Source organism: Spermophilus citellus, assembly GCF_964194105.1.
Source record: "Spermophilus citellus genome assembly, chromosome: 5".
Classification (NCBI taxonomy): Eukaryota; Metazoa; Chordata; class Mammalia; order Rodentia; family Sciuridae; genus Spermophilus; species Spermophilus citellus.
In genome coordinates, this window is record NC_138186.1 from 51378438 (window position 1) to 51400351 (window position 21914).

Below are 21914 nucleotides of genomic sequence, written 5' to 3' on the forward strand. Positions count from 1 at the left end.
TGTGCATTCTCTTCTCTAGAAAACCAGCATTTGTGAGGGAGAGCAGTTTTGTTCACTGAAAGACTCATTTTTTTTCCTTTCCGCATTTCTAATAATATAATGTTAACCCCTTCTTTAGCCTCTCTCCTTCAGAGTAAAGTTAGGGGACGGGGTTAAAACTCTGTTCCGTTGCATGTTGGTGTCGGGGAATGCAGCTACCTTTGGCTGGCAAACTTTTAAGCAGGGATTCAGGCTTGTACCTTCTAATTAGACGGTGGCCGCAGGCCTGTATTTACAATTGAATGGTTAGCGTTTCCTTTCTGTTTCGCAACCACTTAAGCGGGAGTGGAGATGGGAGAGGGACTGGGAGAGCCGAAGCAGAATTAATCTAATTCACTTATTCACTCCACAAGTATTGATCGCTTACTTCGAGTCAGGAACATTGCTAGTATCGTGGATCGACAGACAATTTCTACTGAATCACTTTCTTTTTCTTTTTTTCTCCAGCTCAGCAGTAGTAACTTAAGATCGAGTGCGGTTCCACAAACCTGACTTTTTCTTTTAAAAATTAGTTTGGTTAATTTCTTCAAAACTAGGAAGAAAGCCTACAAAGAGGGAGGTCTCTCTTTTGCAAGTTTCACTTAAATGAATCTTTTCATGGAGTGGCAATGATATTTTTTATTTTAAAAATTTCCTGTCTTCCAACATTGAGATACGAGTTGGGCGTTTTATTCACCTGTGTATCATTAGGTCTCCGCATCTACAACATACTTAATGTAGTGTGCTGAATGGACTAGGAAATGTGGGTGCGCGTTACCATATTTCTCTCTTTGTTTCTGTACTGCCTGGACGAATTACCGTATTTACAGTCCCGTGAGCTCCTGAAACCTTTGGGGGAAGGAGCGCGCTTCTTGAGGCGCGTACAGGTGGGCCCCGTTTGTTCTCTTCCACCTGCTCAGTGGTGCCTACGCGTGGCGTTGACACTTCGCTCTGCCAGGCGGGTCGCAGAACAGCCAGGTCCACCTGCGCGGGCCCGCGGAGCCCCGCCCAGCTAGGTGGGCAAGGGGGCGGGGCTCGGGGGCGCGGTGACGCGTGACGCTAGATCCCGGAAGTGACGCGCTCTCGGGGGGGGAGAGGCGGGGGGGAGGGGGGTGGTGTCCCCGGCCGGTTTGGGGGGTGCGTTGCCCGGAGACGGAAAGTTTGGGAGCCCGTGCAGGCTCGGCGGCAGCCCCGGGGAGGGGGTCCAGGGGGTGGCGGCCCTGGGGATGGGGAAGGAGCAGGAGCTGCTGGAGGCGGCCCGCACCGGGCACCTCCCGGCCGTGGAGAAGCTGCTGTCCGGGAAGCGGCTCTCCTCGGGCTTCGGGGGCGGCGGCGGCGGCGGCTCCGGGGGCGGCGGCGGCGGCGGGGGCGGCGGCGGCCTCGGCTCTTCCAGCCACCCTCTCTCCAGTCTGCTCAGGTGGGTACGCGCCGCGCCCGGCCGACGCCTGGAGACCCGCTCCCCCGCAGGTCTCTGGGTCCCAGAGAGGTCGTGGCTCCAGGGACCCGGGCGGGGTGGGCTTGCGTCGTGTCCCGGGGCGAGGACCCTCGGGGCCGGGAGCCCGAGGGGGCGCGGGTGCGGGTCCGTGCGGAGCCTGGCTCTCCTGGTTTCGCGTGCTGACCCCGCTGCGAAGAATGGTGGGAGTGCCCAGGTGGCAGCCTCCGCCGCATGGCACAGCCCGGCTTCACCCTTGCCGCTCTAGGTGCCAGCTGTGGTTTCTCACAAAAGCCACCTTAGAGCAAACATACACAGCTCAAATCTCCCTCGCCTTCTGCAGATACTCGCACGCCTTGCAGAGTCTTGCGGCTCCCCGGAGGAAATTCTGTTGATTTCCTTCTCTTAGGAACTTGGAACCTTCGACCGAGCTCTACGGGACTGGACTTTTGTTTATATTAAAATCGTCCCTGGGTTTACCCCATTCTAAGTGTTCATCTTTGAGCCCCTCTAGTGCTTGAAGCTCAAATTGTAGTTCCTTGTTGTCAACCTCACTGGATTAGTCTAAGCGGCATATGCAGGATTCATTAGGGGGCTTATCCATTAAGAAATATTCAGAAAGTCTTGCTTAGGAAACTGAGAAGTGCTTTAAACTTTCCAAGATCTGTTGAAATAAACACTTGAGTCTGGGACTGCAAGGCTTGAGGGGAAAAGATCACTTTTGTGTGGCTTGGAAGGGGGATTGGAGGTGCTTTGTCAGCGTGAGTAAAATATGTTGGTTCAGCAGTGCTTTCATAGCCTGTTTTCTTTTCCTTCCTTGTTCTTCTGGGGTTTTTAAGAAGTGGAAGTTCATTTAGAAATGGCTTTGGTAGCTTTTGTTCCCCATTAGTTTATGTAACTTCGATTTGTGTGAGCTTGGACCAAAAAAGCCCCAGGGTCTCATAAATCGTTAGGTATTAAGCACGGAGTACCAACCCAGATCTTTACAGGAAGGTTTTTGAAGGCAAGAGTAGAACCCTCCCCAGGAGCTGCCTTTGGAGAATAAAAATATGCTACTGTTGCTGCTGTTTCTCTAGCCCTTAGAACGTGCTGTCTCATAGTAGGTACTCAAGATTTGTTGAATAAATAAAAGTTATCATTTGGAGAACAGTCAATTTATGAATAATCTGGTAGTGTTACTATAATTTTTGGTAGTTTGGAGAACAGAGACATCACTTTGGAATGTGGGGGAGATCAGGGTCTTCTGGAGGAGGGGGAGTTAAGCTGGCCTTGAAGATGTGAGGGTTTGTAAGATCAAGTGTGGTGGGAAGGTTCCAAGTGGGCACACCATGGTCAGAATCAGATATGAGAAAGGAGATTTATTTGGTGCTTGTGGGGCACAACTTCTTACTTGGACTCTTGAGTATTTGGGCCAGATAAAGGTAAATAATAATGACTGGTATACTTCTGAGAGACAAGTGTTTCTTATATTAATATTCCCGTTCTTAGATTAATGCCTGATGACCCAGGGGTGCTCATTAATGTATGTTGAATGTATGTCCTGGGTCTTGAATCCTACCTAGATTCTTTGACCCTCTGCAGTTCTGATGTCTGAGAGGTAAGGGAAAGACATGGAGGTTTGGAGGGGCAACTTTCTCTCTGGAGTTGGTGATATTGCATTTGGAGAGTTGCTAGAGCTTAGTGAACATCTTTCTCTCTCTCCAGTACAGGTCGAGTACTTGATGCTCTCTCTCTTTTCTCTCTCTTCAGTACTTGATGCTCTCATTCAGATACTGTTGAATTTTTTGCTGAGGATTTAGCCGCCGTGTAGTTAAGACAAGGAAGCCTGATGAGCGCAGTATTTTTACTTTGGTCCTCTTGATGGTTTGTCCAGTCTCTGCCATAAGCTGTGAGTGTGTCTCCCCTCCCCAGAGTTGGAGAGCTGACTCCTGACTTGTCCTGTGTCTGTTGTAGAGGCCATAGATGCCTGAGTTTCCCAGCCCCCGGCTCCTGTGACTGCTAGGGGTAAGGAGGATCTTTAGGCACTGGTTATATTAGGTGTGTCATTAATTAGAGGAAAACTCTGGTTAAACTTCGTGAAAGATTTCTGAGCAAATGAGACCATGCATTTTAATAATCCCTAGGCCAGTCTTTCTTTTTTTAAATTTTTTTTCTTTTTAGTTGTTGATGGACCTTGATTTTATTTACGTATTTATGTATTTATTTATTTTTATGTGGTGCTGAGACAATCGAACCTAGTCCATCACACATGCTAGACAAACGCTCTACCACTGAGCCACAACCCCAGCCCCAGCTTGTCTTTCTTTTTGTAAGTTTGGAAATAGTAGAGGTGATTCCTCTATGCTCCCAACCCCTGCCCCCCTCTCTGACAAGGACCCTGGGTTATTTAATGAGAGCTGTGGAATTATAGCTTCACATCTGGCCTTTGTCTCAGCTGTTGTACCTACCTTTGTTCAACTATTTGAGGAGTTTACAGCTGCAGTGGGTATAGATGTTTCAAACACGTGTGTTTATTCATGTGTTTATCATCTCCTTCCTTTATTCCACAAAGGTTTTGTGGTTATAATTAAGTTCCAAAATACCTTCTTCTCTTAGCCCATCTCTTTTTTCTATACTGCTTGGGCTTAAGTCTTCTTAAAGTCCTTCCTGGTGATCCTAATAAACATAGATCTCCTGAGCTTCTACTTTCTGAGTGTAGTCAGAAATCCTCACCTTTCAGAGTATACCTGAGAATCAGAAAGTCAGTCAAGATGACTTCTACTAGGAAAAAAAGAGTTGTCCTGTTTTTCTGATCCTCACTTGTTTACTGTACTGACTTTCTACAAGTTAACCACTTTGAGCCTCAATTTCTATGTCTGTAAAATGGGGATACTATTACCTGCCTTATAGGTAATGTCTGAGATAGTATATGTAACAGGCTTATCACAATTTCTAGCACATTCAAGTTCTCACTGGTAGCCATCTTTGGCTTATCACATACAGTTTTGCCATGTTGCACCTGCCATGTGCAGGTTACTGTGCCAGGCACATTTTACCTAGTGTTCTTTCATGTTTGGTGATCTGTTTTTCCCACCATGGCAGATTAGAAGCAATAAGGGAGAGGACCTGCTCAGGCAGACATATTAATGCCATTTGTTAAACCAATGTTTATTCATCATTGACTTTGCGCCTGGCCAAGTGATTGCCAGCTGCCCTGTAAAATTTATGGTAGACCTAGCACATTGTAGGTGCTGTTCTCAGAATTAGGCCCTCTCCCACTGTGGTCTTACTGAGGTTATGGTAGTGTGGTATGTCTGTGTGAGAGATTGACCAAAAAAAGAAACCCAGCTCTCAGCCCCCCAGTCTTTCAAAGTTATTGTCATAGATGTTTATAACCCTATACACCTAAGTAGGCCCACACATCATTGCACTATATCTTAGTGCTATAGTTTGTTTATAATGACTTAGCCATTAAATAAAGATTATGTTCCATATAACATTAATAAAAGGAGGAAATTTTATAAATATATTTTAGCTTTCTATCCAAAATGAATTAAATATAATTTTTTATTAACTTAATCTTTTTTTCTTTTTCTTTTTTTTAAAAAAATATTTATTTCTTAGTTTTAGTTTTTTTTTTTTTTTTTTTTGTACTGGGAATTGAACCCAGGTGCTTTACCACTGCTTGGTGATCTGCTTTTCAGCCTTTTTTGTTTTTTATTTTAAGACAGGTTCTCATTAAGTTGCTGAAACAGGACTCGAACTTGTGATCTTCCTGCCTCAGCCTCCCAAGTTGCTGGGATTACAGGCGTGCTCTACCGTGCCTGGCCATCACTTAATCTTTTTTGAGATGGGATCTCACTGTGTTGTCTAGGATGGTTTTGAATTCCTCAGCTCAGATGATCCTCCTACCTCAGCCTCCCAAGTAGCTGGGATTACAGATCTGTGCCACCATAATTTTTGTTACTTAAAAGTATAAGCAATATATTTTCTAGAAAGCTTAATTACCCAAAATGTCTAGTTCCTGCAGAAGTTCTGAATTGCATTGATTATACTTTATGTAAGCCTGACTCCTTTCTGTTTAATAGATACATGCTTTCAGGCTATAGCTTGGGACAGGTACTGTATTAAACTTCTTGTCCCAGGCACATAGCAGACGTTCACATTCTCATGTAATAAAGAGTTTGCTATGTTGAGGGTATAGTGAAAGTACTAGGAAAAGCAATTTCTAGGAAAGCAATTTTGGTCTGAGAATGCAGTACGATTTGGGTTAAAAATGAAGTCTAACAACTGAAAAGCCAAAAGATCTGAGAAAAGAAAATGTTAAAATAAAACTGATCATATAATAACTTGAAACTTAGGTTGAATCATGTACTGAAGTATGTGAGTGGAAAGATAAGGTGAAATACATTCCTCAGGGTTCAGAAGTAGAGAAACCAAACCAAAGGTTGTAGTTGTGTGTAATTGTGGTACAGACTTATGTCATGGTTTAGGAAAATTCTATCCTTAATTTTTTTTTTAAGTTGTAGATACCTTTATTTTATTTATTTTTATGTGGTGTTAAGGATCTAACTCAGTGCCTCACATGTGCAGGCAAGCACTCTACCACTGAACTATAACTCCAGTTCCCTATAACCTTAATTTCTTTTTTCTTTTTTGTAATTGTAGATGGACAGAATGCCTTTATTTTATTTGTTCATTTATAGGTGGCGCTAAGGATCGAACCCAGTACCTCACACATGCTAGGCAAGTGCTCTGCCATTGAGCCCCAGCCCCAGCCTTAGCCTTAATTTCTTAAGCATAAGAAGAATGAATTAAAAATGGGGCAGAAAGGAGGCTTGCTGGAGAAATCTAAAATCTGTAGACAGTTGCAATAAATGTGGGTATAAGTTCATTCTTCCTCTGCAGTCTTGTGAAAAAAGAAAAAAAAAATCCTAAAATAGATGTGAATTTCCTGAGATATGAAAGGATTCTGAAATAAGGAATGAATAATGAAAGATTTAAAATATGGGCTCCTTTTTGTGGACAGTAACAGATTCCCTCAAATGACAGAATATATGACAAGTGATTGTTTTTAAAGTTACTAATGTTTATTTAAGGAATTCAAACTTGTTTTTGAAAGAGTGGTTAGCATAACCATTCTACTGACTTGATCCTTTATTTACCCCTAGATTGGTTCTGTAGCTTAGAGATTTTTGTGTTGTTGCTTTTTTTTTTTTTTTTTCCTTTTTTCCCTTGGTGCTGGGAATGACCTAGAGGTGCTTTACCACTGAGCTACATCCCCATCCATTTTTATTTTTTATTTTGAGACAAGGTTTTAACAAGTCACTGAGGCTACTCGAGCCTCATCCTCCTGACTAGCTGGGATTACAAGTGTGCACCACACACCCAGGAGCTTTGAGATTTTTAATGGCTTTGTACCTTTTTCTCATGCTGACCCTTTTACTTTTGCCTTCCTACTGTGACAGATTTCTTTTGAACAAAAACTATTTTGAGCAAAATGATCTTAACATCCTAAGGAAGAGGGCAACATTGACCATGTAAGGACTGTATAATGGGAAACAGGATCTCATAGATTTGTCTGATCTAAGTTCCTGCTCTTCCAAAAGAACACAAGAACAACAACAACAAAAAGCAAAACACAGTCCCCAAAGTTAACATTTTCTGGCTCTTCCACTGAACTACCTTAATTAATTAAGAACAGTTTTTCAAGAACTTCTTAAAATATCTTTTAAGTGTAATTTTGTTGGAATGGCAGCCCTATTCCTTTATTTTAGAATCGCTGAACATTATTACTTTCTCTAAAGAAGAATGTGGTTCCCTTGTTAAAAACAAAACAAAGTAGCATGCCTGGAAATGACTTCTGTGGTGGTTACTTTATATCAAAAAATCTGGAGAGTGCCTAATCTTAAACTAAGTAGGGCAGTTATTGTAGTAAAAGATAATTTACAGAAATGCAGTAAGTCAGTGTTCTTCCTTTCCCTGAGTTCTCCATTGAAGTTCAGTTTCTGCTGCATTGGTTACAAAAATTTAAGACAGGAAACAGTGGAACAATCTTGTGGTCCAAAGAATTTGATTTGTATCCAGTTAGCAGCAGCATGTTCACTTGACACAGAGGTTATAGTCCCAGTGAAAGTTACATCCTTGGCCAGAAAAATCTCTTCAAAAGATTTTTTCCCCCCTTGGTCTGTTCACCCCAAACAGCTGTGAATTTTGGTTTGAAAAAAGGAAGTCCAGGCTATTTCTGCTTTAGTCTTCAGTGAGGAAAGTAAATTACTGGGGTTTGTAGCCCAGAGACACCAAGGAAACTCCAAAAGTAGACAGTGCAGAGTTTGTTTTTGGAAAAGCAGGCTCTCCTGTGGGTAGGAACTTGGTCATTTTTTTGGGAGAGTCCTCAGAAAATGTTTCCCACATTGATTTCCAAAAGATGACTGGGAGATTTTCTGTGGTGTAGAAAATTATATTGTACAACATGTTGCATTCATAGAACATCTTCAGATAACTTTGGTGTGGTTAGTGTTAATGGTGGTAATACTAGAAATTATATGGTATGGCTTCATATTTATCCTTTCTCAGTAATTTGTAGATCAAGTTTATTTTTTTCTACAAATTGAAAGAGAGTTTTAAAACAAGTCAGTTGTCTCTGCATTAAAACCAGTCAGTGCATTAAAACCAGTCAGTCAGTTGTATCTGCTGGGGATGTTGTTGCTACTGTTCAAAATGGTGGAGGTGACTCAGGAAGCAGAACTGCCTCCTGGCTCACTGAACTGAGGAGGGCATGACATGGCCACTCGGGGTCAGGGTCTGACCCAACTCTGTCTTGTGACTTAGGCAGGTTACGAAATTTCTCTGAGTCTCTGTGTCTTCATATAAAAATGGGTCTGGGATAGTAATTACCTTCTAAGGAAGCATCAAATAAACTAAAATATGCAAGGCACATATATATGCCTGGTGCTTGCCTAGGGCTTGGCAGACCTTTGCTGCCAGAACCATCTGATCATCTGATGAGAGCAGATGCTAGCTACCTTTGATGAATCGGAATGATGATCCTGTTTGTTAAGGACATATCTTTTATTGATGTTACCACTTAAAAATTTATAATAATTGATTGCAGAGGTTCTCTACCTTTTCATATATGAGGAATCCCATTTTTAAGGCCTAAAAATAGTAGCGATGCCAAAATTACTAAAGTAAATCCAGGTAAATAATCCTGTGTTTGATGTTTTGGAATCCAAAATTCTGGGTGTTTGGAGAGTGATATTGAATGGGATTACAGCAACGTGAGGAATTATATATCTACTGTAAAACCTATAAATATTTACACTAAATGGGATAAATATGAAGCAGTTTCGTATCAGGTTAGGTCAGGTTTTGCAGTTAAACAAGTTTGCTGCTAACTTACGAAAATACATTTTCATAAAAAGAGTTTCTGGATTTCTGAATTTCGGAAGAAGGGATTATAGAGCTCTGCCTTTATTGTAGGAAAATTGGAAGACACATAAGTGCAAAGCAAACGATAAAATCATTTATAATTTTATTATCTAAAGAAATCAACTGTGGTGATTTTGGCATATGAACTTGGTCTTTTTCTGTGCAAACTATTTTTTTAATGGCAGTGATATTGTTTGAGACATACTTTGTCTCAAACTTTCATTTAATATATTGTGAACATTTTCCTCTCACATTCTTTTCTTCCTCAGCCTCCTTTTAAGTGTTTGAGTGGTATCTATAGTGGATGTGAATTTGTAATCTATTTAACCCCTTCTCTGCCATGGGACATGAGTTTGTTTTTAGAATTCTGCTTTAGAATAGCTCTGAGATAAACATCCTTGTAGATAAGTTTTTTAAAAACATATTTTTATTTATTTGTTTATTTTTGGTAGTGGGGATTGAACTCAAGGGTACTCGGCCACTGAGCCACATCCCCAGCCCTATTTTGTATTTTTTTTTTTTAAAGAGAGAGTGAGAGAGGAGAGAGAGAGAGAGAGAGAGAGAGAGAGAGAGAGAGAGAATTTTTAATATTTATTTTTTTAGTTCTCGGCGGACACAACATGTTTGTTGGTATGTGGTGCTGAGGATCGAACCCGGGCCAGGCGAGCGCGCTACCGCTGAGCCACATCCCCAGCCCCCGCTATTTTGTATTTTATTTAAAGATAGTCTCAATTACTTATTGCCTCACTTTTGCTGAGGCTGGCTTTGAATTCTCATCCTCCTGTCTTAGTTTCCTGAGCTGCTGAGATTATAGACATGCGTCACCACACCCCCCTCATATATTTATTTTTTATTGACACAGTAATTGTACATATTTAGGAGGTATGGTAAGAGACTTAAATACACATAGATCAGGGTAATGGGACATCTTATCACCTCAGACATTTATCATTAATTTATGTTGAAAAAGTTGGGAACATTTAAAAGCCTATTAGCTATTTTGAAATATTCAATTAATTGCTGTTAACATTAGTTATCCTTGTAGATACGTTTACAACATACCAGGTGTATAATATTTTGTATACTCAATAGGATAGTAGATGTATTTTGAGTATCCAACCCTTGTAAAAATCATATATGTGCACATGAAATTAAGGACTCTAATAATTCTGAGGCCCCCAAACTCTTCTGGGTTCTTGTAATTGGGAAGTAGTGTACTGATCTATGGCTGCTAAGTGCTACTTACATTCAGAAAGTTACCTTTGTGGGTTATGGGGTTTTTTTTTTTTTTTTTCCTTTCCAGGGATTGAGCCTGGAGTGCTCTACCACTGAACTACATCCTCAGTATCTGCCTCCTTTTTTTTTTTAAGCAGGGTCTCACTAGGTCAGTCAGCCTGCCTTGAACTTGTATTCCACCTGCCCCAGTCTCCTGTTTAAGTTTAAGTTTAATGTCAACTTAAAGTCTCATGTGTTGTTCACAGGCAGAATGTTTAGGAGAGGGCTCTTAATACAGCTGCATAGAGCAATATGCTCCAAGCAGAATGAAATAGAAAGCTTTTTCCTGTTGTTCTGTTGTCATGGGAAATTCCAAACCTTACAATTCTTGTAAGACCAAGGCCTTATGTGCCTCCATGCAATGGGCCCATCCTTTGTCATAGCTGTATATTGCACTTGTCTCTACCAGGGTGACTAGAAGCAGCACGGTGTGCAGATATCAATCAGTCTCTCCTTTACTGTGACTGGAAAAGCAGCTGCAGATATCTGTCTTGCTAATCACTTTGCCAATAATCATAGTTGAGCATTCGCTGGTGTTGGATTATAGCATTAATTTCACTTTTAAAAGGAAGGCATTGTTAAGTGCTTGCACTTACAGGATTAAGAAAGTACATTGTTTATTCCTATCCATTTTTTGTTTTTGTTTTTGTTTTTTTGTTTATTCTGTGACTTTCAGCTTTGCCCTGTCTGGTTAGGAGTCTTACTTACAACCTTTAAGTTATAGAGAAAGTTTAAAATGCAAAGATGATATTTCTTTAAGGGAACATATTTAATTTAAAAAATTGGAGACTCTTATTCTTCCCTGTGAAAGGCAGAAAAAGTGATATTGTTACTTGAGGTGTCTTGTACTCAGAAAACACAAACTTTTTAGTTTAAAGGTGGTGCTTTAACCTTTCAGAGACCCTGTTAAAGGAGGTATCTGCCAGCATCCCAGCCCTCTTTGTCCAATGAGCTATTCTGTTGACTGTTTTCCTTTTGATCCCGTAAACATTTGTTGTGATTTTTGTTTTCAGTTTTCTTTAAATACAATTCATTTCTCAAGTTATTTTGCTTTTTAAGTTACAATTGAGTCCTATTTAGAAAAAGTCTGATGGCCAGAAAAGATTACAAAGCAGATCAGTTCAGGGCTGTTTACCTGAGTTTCTGGAAGAGTCTGAGACCTTCTGGTGTTTGCTTTTAGATCTTTAACTCTTTGCTGGGCCAGGGGAGGAGCCCCAGGCCTGGCTTTGTCACTAGCCTGTTCTCTGTTCTTCTCAGATCCTATGAAGTCTGGGAATTTGCTCTGAGTCTTCTTGGAGTCCACCTGCTAGATTCTTTGGGTTGCCCTGCAGCCATGATAAAACTTCAGTGCAAAGCCCAGCCCATCTTGTAGTATCTATCACAGGCTCACTCACCAGCTCAGTGCTGGTGCTCCTGGCAGCAGTGGGTTGGTGTGCACAGGTGTACTTTTGATGAGTGGGGGAATCTTCTCTGTTGGGCACTGTATACTTTGCTGGCTCTGCCAAGAGCTGCACACCTGTATTTTCTCAGTTTACCTTCATAGCTCACCTGTTAGATAGTTGCTATTATTCCCATTTGATAGAAGGAGAGACAAAGATTTAGTGAGGGCTTAAAGTGACTAGCATAGGGCCAAATGGAAGAGAACAGTGCCAGGAGTCTGACTCCCAAACTGTCCCTAATGAAGGACTGTGTTTGACCACTTGGGAGAAAGCAGTCTCTGGATGAGATTAAAGCCATCATTTACTGTGGCAGAATTTTACCAAAAAGGCTGATTAAAGGATTTATTTTCATTTAATAGTTGCTTTTATAGAACTTAACCATGCATTGTCCTGAGCACTTTACAGATACCATTTTGTCCTTTTAACAGCTCTTTGGGGAAGGCACTCAGTATTGCCGTTTTACCGATGAGGAAACTGAAGCACAGAGAGCTCGAGGAACTTGCCAGGGTAGTAAGCTGGCAGGTGTAGGGCTTGGTTCGAACCCAGGCATCTTGGCTCTGGATCTTACTCTTCTTTATTAGACAACTGGAAATACTCCTTTTATTCAAGAATGTAACACAAATATCTTAGGAACACTTTGACTCTGAAAAGGGAGATAAGCTTATTTGTTTTTAGTCATTGGCAATTTCCCTGGAATATAGGAAAGTTAGATGAAGGGAATGTCTTTAAACATATGCCAAATTATATATCAGTTTAGGGGCTATACAGAAATGCCCTGCAGCTCATGAAGAGAAACTAACCTCCCAGGTTGACTTTTTAGACTTTTCTAGAAACTGTTGCTCATTTTCTTCTAAAGTTCACATACTCATAAATTTTACTGAAGAGAAAATCTGGAGCGCTCCCCCTTAGCCAGATGCACCACAGGGCCAGAGTGTGGGGGAAGCGGATCTAAACGACCAGCGAGAAACCCGAGGCCTGTGTATTTGTACTTATTTCCAGCTCTACTTTTTTGTTTTGTTTTGTTTTAATGATCTTTTCTCCTCCCTCATTAGTGGTTTACAACCATATTTTGCATTCCTAAATAATAATTTAGTTTGTCCATAAAATGATTTTCAGAACGTGCTCTCTGGCCAGGTCAGTGGCCGTTGACAGTAGCTTAAAGCCTGGGACGTGGGTGCTTTACCTTTCACAGTCCTTCCATGCAGGTATGGGTGCCCAGTTTTGAACTCTTGATCCTCCTGCCTCAGCCTCCCAAACCATTGGGATTACAGGCATGTGCCACTGTGCCCAGCTTGGTGCCCATTTTTCTAATGAGATTCAAAGAGGTTAAGAGGGACTTTCCCAGGTCCAAAGTTTGTAAGACTTTTAGAGTCTGTTTTCTGTGGAGATTGTGGCTACCAGAAAGATGTCTGAAACCCTGGTAGAGGGAGTGAAAGGAAAAGACAATCTAGCTAAGTAGCTCTGAAAATACCTGTGGGTCCTATATGCTTAGCAGTAATAGAATTGCTCTATTACTTTTTAGTTACCAGTGAAAATACCTAAGATGTTGAAATTGGCAGAGATTCCCGATTTGTTACTTTTTAATCTGTTGCTATCTACATAATTGTATGTTTAAGATTCAGCTGGAGAATAGTTTTCTTGCTAGTCACTCATCAGCCATCCCTTTGTCCATCATTAGCAGACCCACAGCAGATTTTCAAAAAGATTTTTAAGTAAATGATCCAGAACTTAAGGCTTTGCTTTAAAGTTTAACAATTATTATTTTTTTAATTTTTTTCAAGACTGAGGACTAAACTCAGGGCCTTGCATGCACGAGGCAAGCATTCTGCTACAGAACTAAGTTCCCAACCCCAGCAGTTGTTATTTTTTTAAAGAAAGAGTTTTATAAGAAATCAGGATCCAGTATTTTTTACTAGTTATGTTTTATAAGAAATTAGGATCCAATTTGTTTTTTTTTTTTTTTTTGGACTGGGGATGATTGAATCCAGGGGCACTCTACCACTGAGCCACATCCCCAGTCCTATTTTGTATTTCATTTAGAGACAGGGTCTCACTGAGTTGCTAGGGCCTTGCTAAGTTCTTGAGGCTTGCTTTGAACTTGTGATCCCCCTGCCTCAGTCTCCCAAGCCGCTGGGATTACCAGTGTGTGCCACGGTGCCTGGCAAGCTATCTCTTTAAAATATCTCTTCCTCAAGTTGAATGTGGTGGTGGATGCCTGTAATCCCAGCTACTGGGGAGGCTAAGGCAGTAGGATTGCAAGTTTGAGGCCAGCCTTAGCAATTTATCGAGGTCTTAGGCAACTTAGTGAGACCCTGACTCAAAATAAAATAAAAAGGACTTGGAGATGTGGCTCAGTGATAGAGTGCTTGCTTAGCATGCTCGAGGTCTTGAATTTCTGAATTTACTCCTAGCACCACCAAAACAAAAAAGGAACAGAATGTAACATCATGGGTTACATCATGTTCTGTTAGACCTTTGGTTACTACCATTTCCAGTGATCTCTCTCTAATATATGTTCTTCTGACAACTTTATAGTTCATTTACAGAGAGAACAGATGAAAATGGCATTCCAGGTACTTAGCTGCTTCTCATTTAGTTGGCAGATATTTATGAAGACCTGGTTCTTTCAAGTGAAATCTTGCAATCATTTAAAAATATTTGTTTCCTGAGAAGAATGCATATGAAATTATAAGGTGGTATAATGTTGCTAGTACTAATGAAATGATATAGTAGAAGCTAAACCCAAGATTTTCTTTGATGTTTGTAATTTATAAAACTAATTTGTTATAAAACTAAATTGTTATAATATCTGAGGTGTTTTTTTTTTTTTTTTTTTATCTTAATAGTCCTGGTTTTCAGTTGACTTGTTACAGAGTTTGTTATTCTAAAAGACCAGGCTGGGTGAAAGGGAGATGGGAACTCTTTGTGCTTCTTTACAACTCTTCTGTAAGTCTAAAATTATTTAAACAGTATGCAAGGGCTGGAGATGTGGCTCAAGCGGTAGCGCGCTTGCCTGGCATGCGTGCGGCCTGGGTTCGATCCTCAGCACCGCATACAAACAAAGATGTTGTGTATGCCGAAAAAAACTAAAAAATAAATAAAATTCTCTCTCTCTCGCTTTAAAAAAAAATAAACAGTATGCAAATGAAAGCTCTATTAAGCAGTGGCTCTGGAAAGAAGCTGCCTGAGTTCAAATCTCTCCTTTGCCACCTACCAGATGGCAGATGCAGACAGCGTTCCTAGCTGCTTTGGCTGAGTTCCCTCGGCTATGATAATAGAACTTGTCATGTAAGGTTGTATGAAGATTCGTTGAGTTAATGTGTGTAAAGTACTTAGAGGTGGATGGAACATAGCAGTGTCAGCTGGAATATTATTATTTATACAGAGGAAATCCGGGTACCCTACTGTTTAGCCGTGGAGGAGGCTAATGCTGTGCTGAGGAGTTTCCGGGAGAAGGAATCCTTCCCCCTACCACCTCATTTTCCTTGAGAAATGGGACTTTCCTTGAGAAATGGGACTTGGGCTCTGCGTTTACAAAGGGTGAAGACTCAGGTAGCTGATATAAGATCGGTATGGCGCAGGCAGAGGAACTGCTAGGTGAAGGGGGAAGAGCTAAAATGGGAAAGACCTGTTGACAAGTAGTGAGTAAAGCAGCTGTCCGGCAGGAGTGGGCCGGGCCTTCCCTGGAATCAGTGGAGGTGAGGTTGGGAACTTGGCCAGTACCAGATTGTCCTGGGTTGGATGCTGGCTTCCTGGAGTTTAGACTGTTTTCCAGGCCTTTTATCTGGGGGGGGGGGTGAGAATGAATGAGAATTGAAACAATTCAAAACATTGTTTCTGTTTCAATAGCATTGTGGAGTAGTTTGAGTAGCCACTTACTTCCCTAGGGCAAGCTGTGTGGTAGGCGGAGGCCCTACTGCCATCACCTTTAAACTCCTTCAGCACAGCTTCTGCTAAATGGCTGAGCACTTATTTTGCTCCAGTGATTATGAGTTTAGTAACCCTCTGAAATAAATTTTTTGTTATTAAATATGGTAGCTTCTCTGTACCTTTGGGACGCTGTGATAACATTTATTGTGTGAGACATTTATTCCACCCGCTGCCAAAGCTTGGTGTGTGCATGCACTGGCTGACCTTTGAGAATAACAACATGGCCTGGGTAGAGGGGCTGCTTGCATGCATGCTTTGACTTCAGAATCTCAGCTTTTGTGCTGTCTTCTGTCATAGGAGAAGTGTGTTTCTTTTATTATTTTGAAAGGGGGGGGGAGAAAAAATTGAAGTATAAGTACAGATGAGTGCATGGATGTTACATATACAGGTTAATGTCTTTTTAACCTGTGAATACATCCGTGTAATCATTACCAAAGCAACATTTCCAACACCCTGGAAGGCTCCCTTGTGTCAGCTTTTAGCTAAAACTGTCCCTCCTTGAGGTAACCACTTTTCTGACCTCTATCACCATGGAGTTTTGCCTGGGAACATAACTCTTTTTCTCCACCATCACCCAGGTCCACTGTAGAGTGGAGTGGAAGCAGAGGAGGGCCTGTGTGGGTCGAATACTACAGTAGACATGTTCCCAGACTCCCTGGTCCTCCCATGAAGCCACAGACCTGGGCTTTTGTGATGTGTCCAACTCGGTCCCATCTCTCTGACTCCAGAGTCCGTGTTTCCCATTGCGCTATGCTCTGTGTCTTCATCTGACATTTACTGTAATAATTATCATTATCGTTAATGAAAAGTCCTCTTGGACTCTTCAGTATTTTTTATGGTGGTCAAAACCCAGCACTTAACACCCAGTCATCATTTCTAAGTGTGTTTAAATGGTGCAAAGCTTTTTGCATCTCTCTCTTGGGAGGTGGGGGGAGTTGTGCTGATTTGGAGCCAAGGACAGGGGCAGTTTCCTCACTTAATGAGTGCCTCTTTTGTGCCAAATCATGTGCTGGTCAGTGGAGTTATCGAGGGAAAAAGACGTCTCAGTTACAGCCTTTGATCTTCTGATGGGAGAGACAGGCACTTAATAATGAGTGCTGAAAAATGGAGGGCCCAGGAGGGTCAGAGAAGAAACCAGGGATGGGGCTTGAGAAATGTTCCTCCTGGAGGGGCTGGGGATGTGGCTCAAGCGGTAGCGCGCTCGCCTGGCATGCGTGCGTCCCGGGTTCGATCCTCAGCACCACATACAAACAAAGATGTTGTGTCCGCCGAAAACTGAAAAATAAATATTAAAAAAAAAAAAAAAGAAATGTTCCTCCTGGAATAGGTGAAGTTCAAGTGGAATGTAAAGCTAGTAAGGATTGTCTAGTCCTCTAGAGAAAGTGAGAGTTGTTCTAGGCTGGACTGAGTGTGTACAGTGTATACAAAGAATGGATGTCTAGAGATGTGCAGGTTACTGTGTGGTGTGTCGGAGGGAGGCAGGTGCTTGGGGTAGGGAGAGAGAAGCTGGGGTCGCAGGCAAGGGGAGACCATCATGTCTGTGCTACATTGTGTGATTTTTATAGTGAAGGTAATGATGGGTTTGCATTTAGGAAGATCACTTCAAATTCTTGGGAAACAGATCAGTGGGCCAGGAATGCAACATGATTAGGTTCTTGATGGAAGGCAGCAACCATGGATATTCAGAAAAAGCCAAATTTGAGTGATATTCAGGAGGTGTGATGAATAGAATAAGTGTGATCCATAGTCACCAAGTGACTATGGATTTGTGATTGAGAAGCTGATCATCTCTCCTATGTCTTTGCATCTAAACAGGATATTACAAGGTAAAATGGGGAAAAGAGATTTTGTGGAAGAACTGGATTTTTATACGTAAATGACCCCCCCCACACACACACACACACTCTTTAGTGGAAGAATAGCATTTGCTGTAGTACTTATGTTAGTGTGCACAGGAGCTTATAGATGAAGTTGTTGGATGACTTTGTTTTTGTTTTTTTAAAAGGGCAGCAGAGAAGTCAAGTCTTTTGGTTTGTTTTAATCTTCTTTTGTTTATGGTAGTAGAAACTAAATTTTCTATTGGGTGTTGATGGAGAAGATCTGTGAGCCCTTGAATTGAGTGGGAGCCAGTGATATGGAAAGTAGCGAAGGCGGACCTTCCTACTCCTTTCAGGATTTATGTAGTTACTTATTTACTGAAAAGTATGCAGAAGCCAAATCAGCATTTCTTGTGAGATGGCTTTTAGTGTGGACTCTAAGGGTTTTATAAAGTTTAAAGCTGACCCTGTGTTTGCTTTGGACTCTGCTGAAACAGCTCCCTTTATGTGTGCAGGATGACAGCAGGGGATCCTTCATCCAGCAGGACTGTGGGGTAGACCCCCAGGGCTTCTTCACTCTGGCTTGGCTATGAGCATGCCTTCTCGTGAAGCTCAAGGACCATATGCATAGGACTGAAAACTTCTAGAAAAGGCATAACAAGCTTTGTGATTGGCTCTGTCTGGAGTCCTAATCCTGAGTGGTCTTTAAGAAATCCAAACCACACCCTTTTTGTGGAGAGGAAGCTTTTCTCTCTAGTCAGCCAAAATTCAGACAGATTCCAAATTTCCTGTTACTGTAAATCCTTGACAGTTTAGAAAGAAGGATGGTGATGTGTAGGGCACAGAATCCTTAAAATTACAACATACATTTCTTTCTTTCTTTTTTGGGGTATAAGATATTGAACCCAGGGGTGCTTAAGCATTAAGCCACATCCTCCCCCACCTTTTTTTTTTTTTTTGAGACAGGGTCTCACTAAGTTGCTCAGGGCCTTGCTGAATTGCTGAGGCTGGCTTTGAACCTGCAATCCTCCTGTCTCAGTCTCCTGAACTGCTGGGATTATAGGCATGTGCACCACTGCACCTGGTGCAAGACAAATCTCTTGCCCCTAGAATCTGTATTGTGGTCTCAATCACTATGAGTCCCTGCTTTTCCAGTGTTCAGGTTGTGCCCCAGGACTGTTAGTGCTTTTGCAATAACACAAGCTCTTGTCTGTCCAGGGATGTTCATTTCAGTTTTAAGTTATAAGTAAACAGTTGGGCTGTATGAACAGCAGTTTATGAAGCTGAGCACGTGTGACCTTAGTTTAACGTTGTAATGAAATCAAATACTCATAATCTGACACCTTTAATGGTACACATGATCATTATTGTGCTGCATGGTAATTAGGGAAGCAGGTCCCATAAGTGACTGTAATTAGTATTAATTTGTATATGGCCAAATCAAATTTTCAGTTTCTTGTTTGTTCGTTTGTTGATTCTCCAGCATCTCTAGTTAGTATCACTGTCAGCATTTTTATTGGTACCTCTGTAAGACTGATCCTCATCACTTGACTACTCTGACTTCTCTATGTTAAAACACCAACTTGGGGTTCTCTTTCCTAGCAGCTCCTTGGAAGTGGGTGGTTCTCAGCCCAGTTTCTTTCTCCTCACCCAGCTTAGTCTCCTCCAAGTAGCTCCTGTGAATTCTTCCTGACCTCAGGTGATCTGTGAGGCTGGGTTCTGTAGAGAGGAGAAGCTTCAGACCCTGTGGGCCAGTGGCTGCCCAGGAATGGGACAGCAGATGCTGTTGGGGTGAGAGAGTTGCCTTCATCTTGGAAAAAAGAGTTGGCACCATGTATTATGAAAGAGGATGGATTGAAATAACTTGAAAGTTCTTGACTATCAGATGGTAAGGACTGAATAGACATTTATTTATAGAATTGCCTTATTCCACTGGAAACTGATTAGAGGTTAGAGAAAGCATCAGGAGGAATACTTTGACATCTTGGTTAAAGGATCATCGAAAAGAACAGGATACATTTTGGATTGATTGAGAAAGAAAATTGATTTGGATTAACATTTTTGACCTCTGTGTATCTGTGGCATGCAGCAGTGGATGGCTGTTTGGTGGTCAGATACAGAACCTTCTGTTGTGGTCCTCAGGCTGTGTGTATTGTCTGTTTTTATTGTGGTTAACTGGGTCCACTGTTTGGTACCTTAAGGTTGAGTTTCCTTTCCTGTGCTTTGTGAAAGCTGTCAGCTTCTACAAAGGGAAATTTTATCCTTTCTTCAAATGTTTATAGTTTCTGACCTATGTTAGGCCCTGTGCTAGCACCAGGTAAAAAAAGATGATCAAGTATCTCAAATAATACTTTTCACATTTAGCTCATCCCTGTAAAATGGAGAAAGGCTGTTCATGTGCCCATGACACAAACAAGTAGTCACAGAGAGATGAACAGACTTGTTTTAGGTTATATGTCGCAATACTGACTGAGCTGAATGCTGAGTCTTTTGACCCCAACTAATCAGTTAAGGAAGTCTAAATGAAATAGTTTTGAATTTAAAACTAATCCATCAGGAAGGCTGTTATCTTCTTCCAAAATTTAGGTGGATGTTTAAAAAATTCATTACAAATTTTTCTTAGACTGGGCTACTGAGTGAAAAATCGATAATTAAAAATATCATCAATTTAACAGTACTAATTAAGGACTCATAGTTTTTTCAGGAAGATGTTGCTCAATATATTTTTATTTTATTTTATTGTGATGCTGGGGATGCAGCCCGAGGATTCTTGTGTGCTAGGCAAGTGCTCTGCCACTGAGCTACAGCTCCCAGGTCCAATGTATTTTTAAATTCGTTTGGGAGACAGTAAGAGTTCTCTAAAGATGAAAAGGAGACACTTGCAAAAGTTCTGTTGGCTGATATCGAGTCGGACAGGATGGGAAGAACACTTAAGAGATGTTTCAGCCCATTTTCTCTTGTACCTAGGAATTGTCCAGGGTGTGGTAATAAGTTTAGGTTTATTTTGTGAAAAATGCATTTGTTAATTGTTAATTGACTTCATTCAATTTTTTGAACAACTTTAGAAGAAAAATTTCCCTGAGTAAAATGAGGTGAGCACTAACATCGTACCACAGACAGCCCAAACAGTGTTTATTGAACATAGGCCTATCCCCGGGCTCTGTGTCTGGGAGTGGGGTCAGTTGTAGGGTTGTCTCTATGAGGGCTGCTGGGAGTGACAGAGGCAGAGCTGGCCTGGCATGATGAGAGAACATGGCCTCAGAGGCCTTCTGGAACTAAGGTCATTAGTTGTATGACCTTGGGCAAACAGTTTGATGGGCCTGATTTTTCCAGCTGTGAATTGGGGCTGTATTTTATTCCAGAATGAAATTTTGGAGTATGGCATTTGCAGAAGATCCTTCTGTGTGTGCTGGGAAGTATTAGCTGGCTCTTCACATGCTTATTTCTGGGATCACAAGAATATACCTTCCATAGGTCTGGGGCTGTGTCTTCTCTCACCAGGTACCCCTGCCACTGTGGCAGTGCTGGAGTTTAAGTCCTCACATACCTGGTCAGGGCCATGCTGGCATGGGAAGGGTGCAGGCATGCTTCCTACGGACAGAAACCTGTATTTGGAAACATCTTAAAGCTTCAGGCCTATGGTGTGTTGTTAACACGGTGCCATTTGAATTTTTGTATTCACAAGATTTCCAGAGGGTTTTCTTCTTCTACTTCAGCCTGATCAATGAGACCCTAATAATGATGTGAAAAAAAGGCTTGCTGTATTGTCACTTTGTGGGGGGCCAGCATGCTATTGAAGCCCTGATCTCTTAGCCACCTGTTTTATGTGGGGTCCACTCCTCCTTTAGGACAGAGCTGGTTCTCTTTGTGCCAGTCCTCTTAGGGAACAAATGTGGTTCCAGACAAGAGCTGTTTAAGCCTCTGAAGAATTTGGAGGTGAAGCAGCATCATGTCTGCATCACACTCACAACACGCTGAGGAGAATCTGGACATTGAGATTTGTGAGACCAAAGTCTCAACCACAATACACTTTTCAGCAAATATTGCTGAATTGGAGTTCAATTGTTTATTAATATGAAAATGAAATTACTCTGGATTGAGATTCTGCTTCCTTTGTATTCTCAATGGAACCTGTGATGGGAGAAGAATGAGACAAAATGTTCTCTATAGAGTCTATTTTAAGAAGAATGATTCAGAGAAGAACCTAGGTCTAAGAAACCTTTATCAATAAATGAAAAGTCAGGGGCTGGGGATGTGGCTCAAGCGGTAGCGCGCTCACCTGGCATGCGTGCGGCCCGGGTTCGATCCTCAGCACCACATACAAACAAAGATGTTGTGTCCGCCGATAACTAAAAAAAAAAATGTTAAAAATTCTCTCTCTCTCTCTCTCTCTCTCTCTCTCACTCTCTCTCACTCTTTCTTAAAAAAAAAAAATAAATGAAAAGTGAATTGCTAAGTTGCCAGGTGTTTCATTTTAAAGAATTTTTTCCTCATTTGGTCTCTTGTAAAGTCTTCCTTTTGCCTCTGAAACATTCTCTGCCCCCGTGTAACTTTAAAAATGTTTCAGAACATTCAGAGTCTCTTCTGTGTTGC

At 41.5% G+C, this 21914-nt stretch overlaps 1 protein-coding gene and 1 long non-coding RNA gene across 11 annotated transcripts in view; one reads left to right on the forward strand and one right to left on the reverse strand.

Annotated features, from left to right (window-relative positions):
* LOC308650070 overlaps positions 1-21914 on the reverse strand; it is a 637596-nt gene that overhangs the window by 385937 nt on the left and 229745 nt on the right. The gene's annotated exons all lie outside the window — the stretch shown is intronic.
* The window catches only part of ANKS1A (ankyrin repeat and sterile alpha motif domain containing 1A), a 182101-nt gene continuing 161302 nt past the window's right edge, over positions 1116-21914 (forward strand). For all 9 annotated transcript variants that reach the window (XR_014022095.1, XM_081295116.1, XM_081295114.1 and 6 more), the window contains exon 1: positions 1116-1435. Coding sequence is in view for 8 of the 9 variants with exons in the window: in XM_081295116.1 (XP_081151242.1) it covers positions 1245-1435 (191 nt within the window). In the remaining variant the exon portion in view is untranslated. The remainder of the gene's footprint in view (positions 1436-21914) is intronic.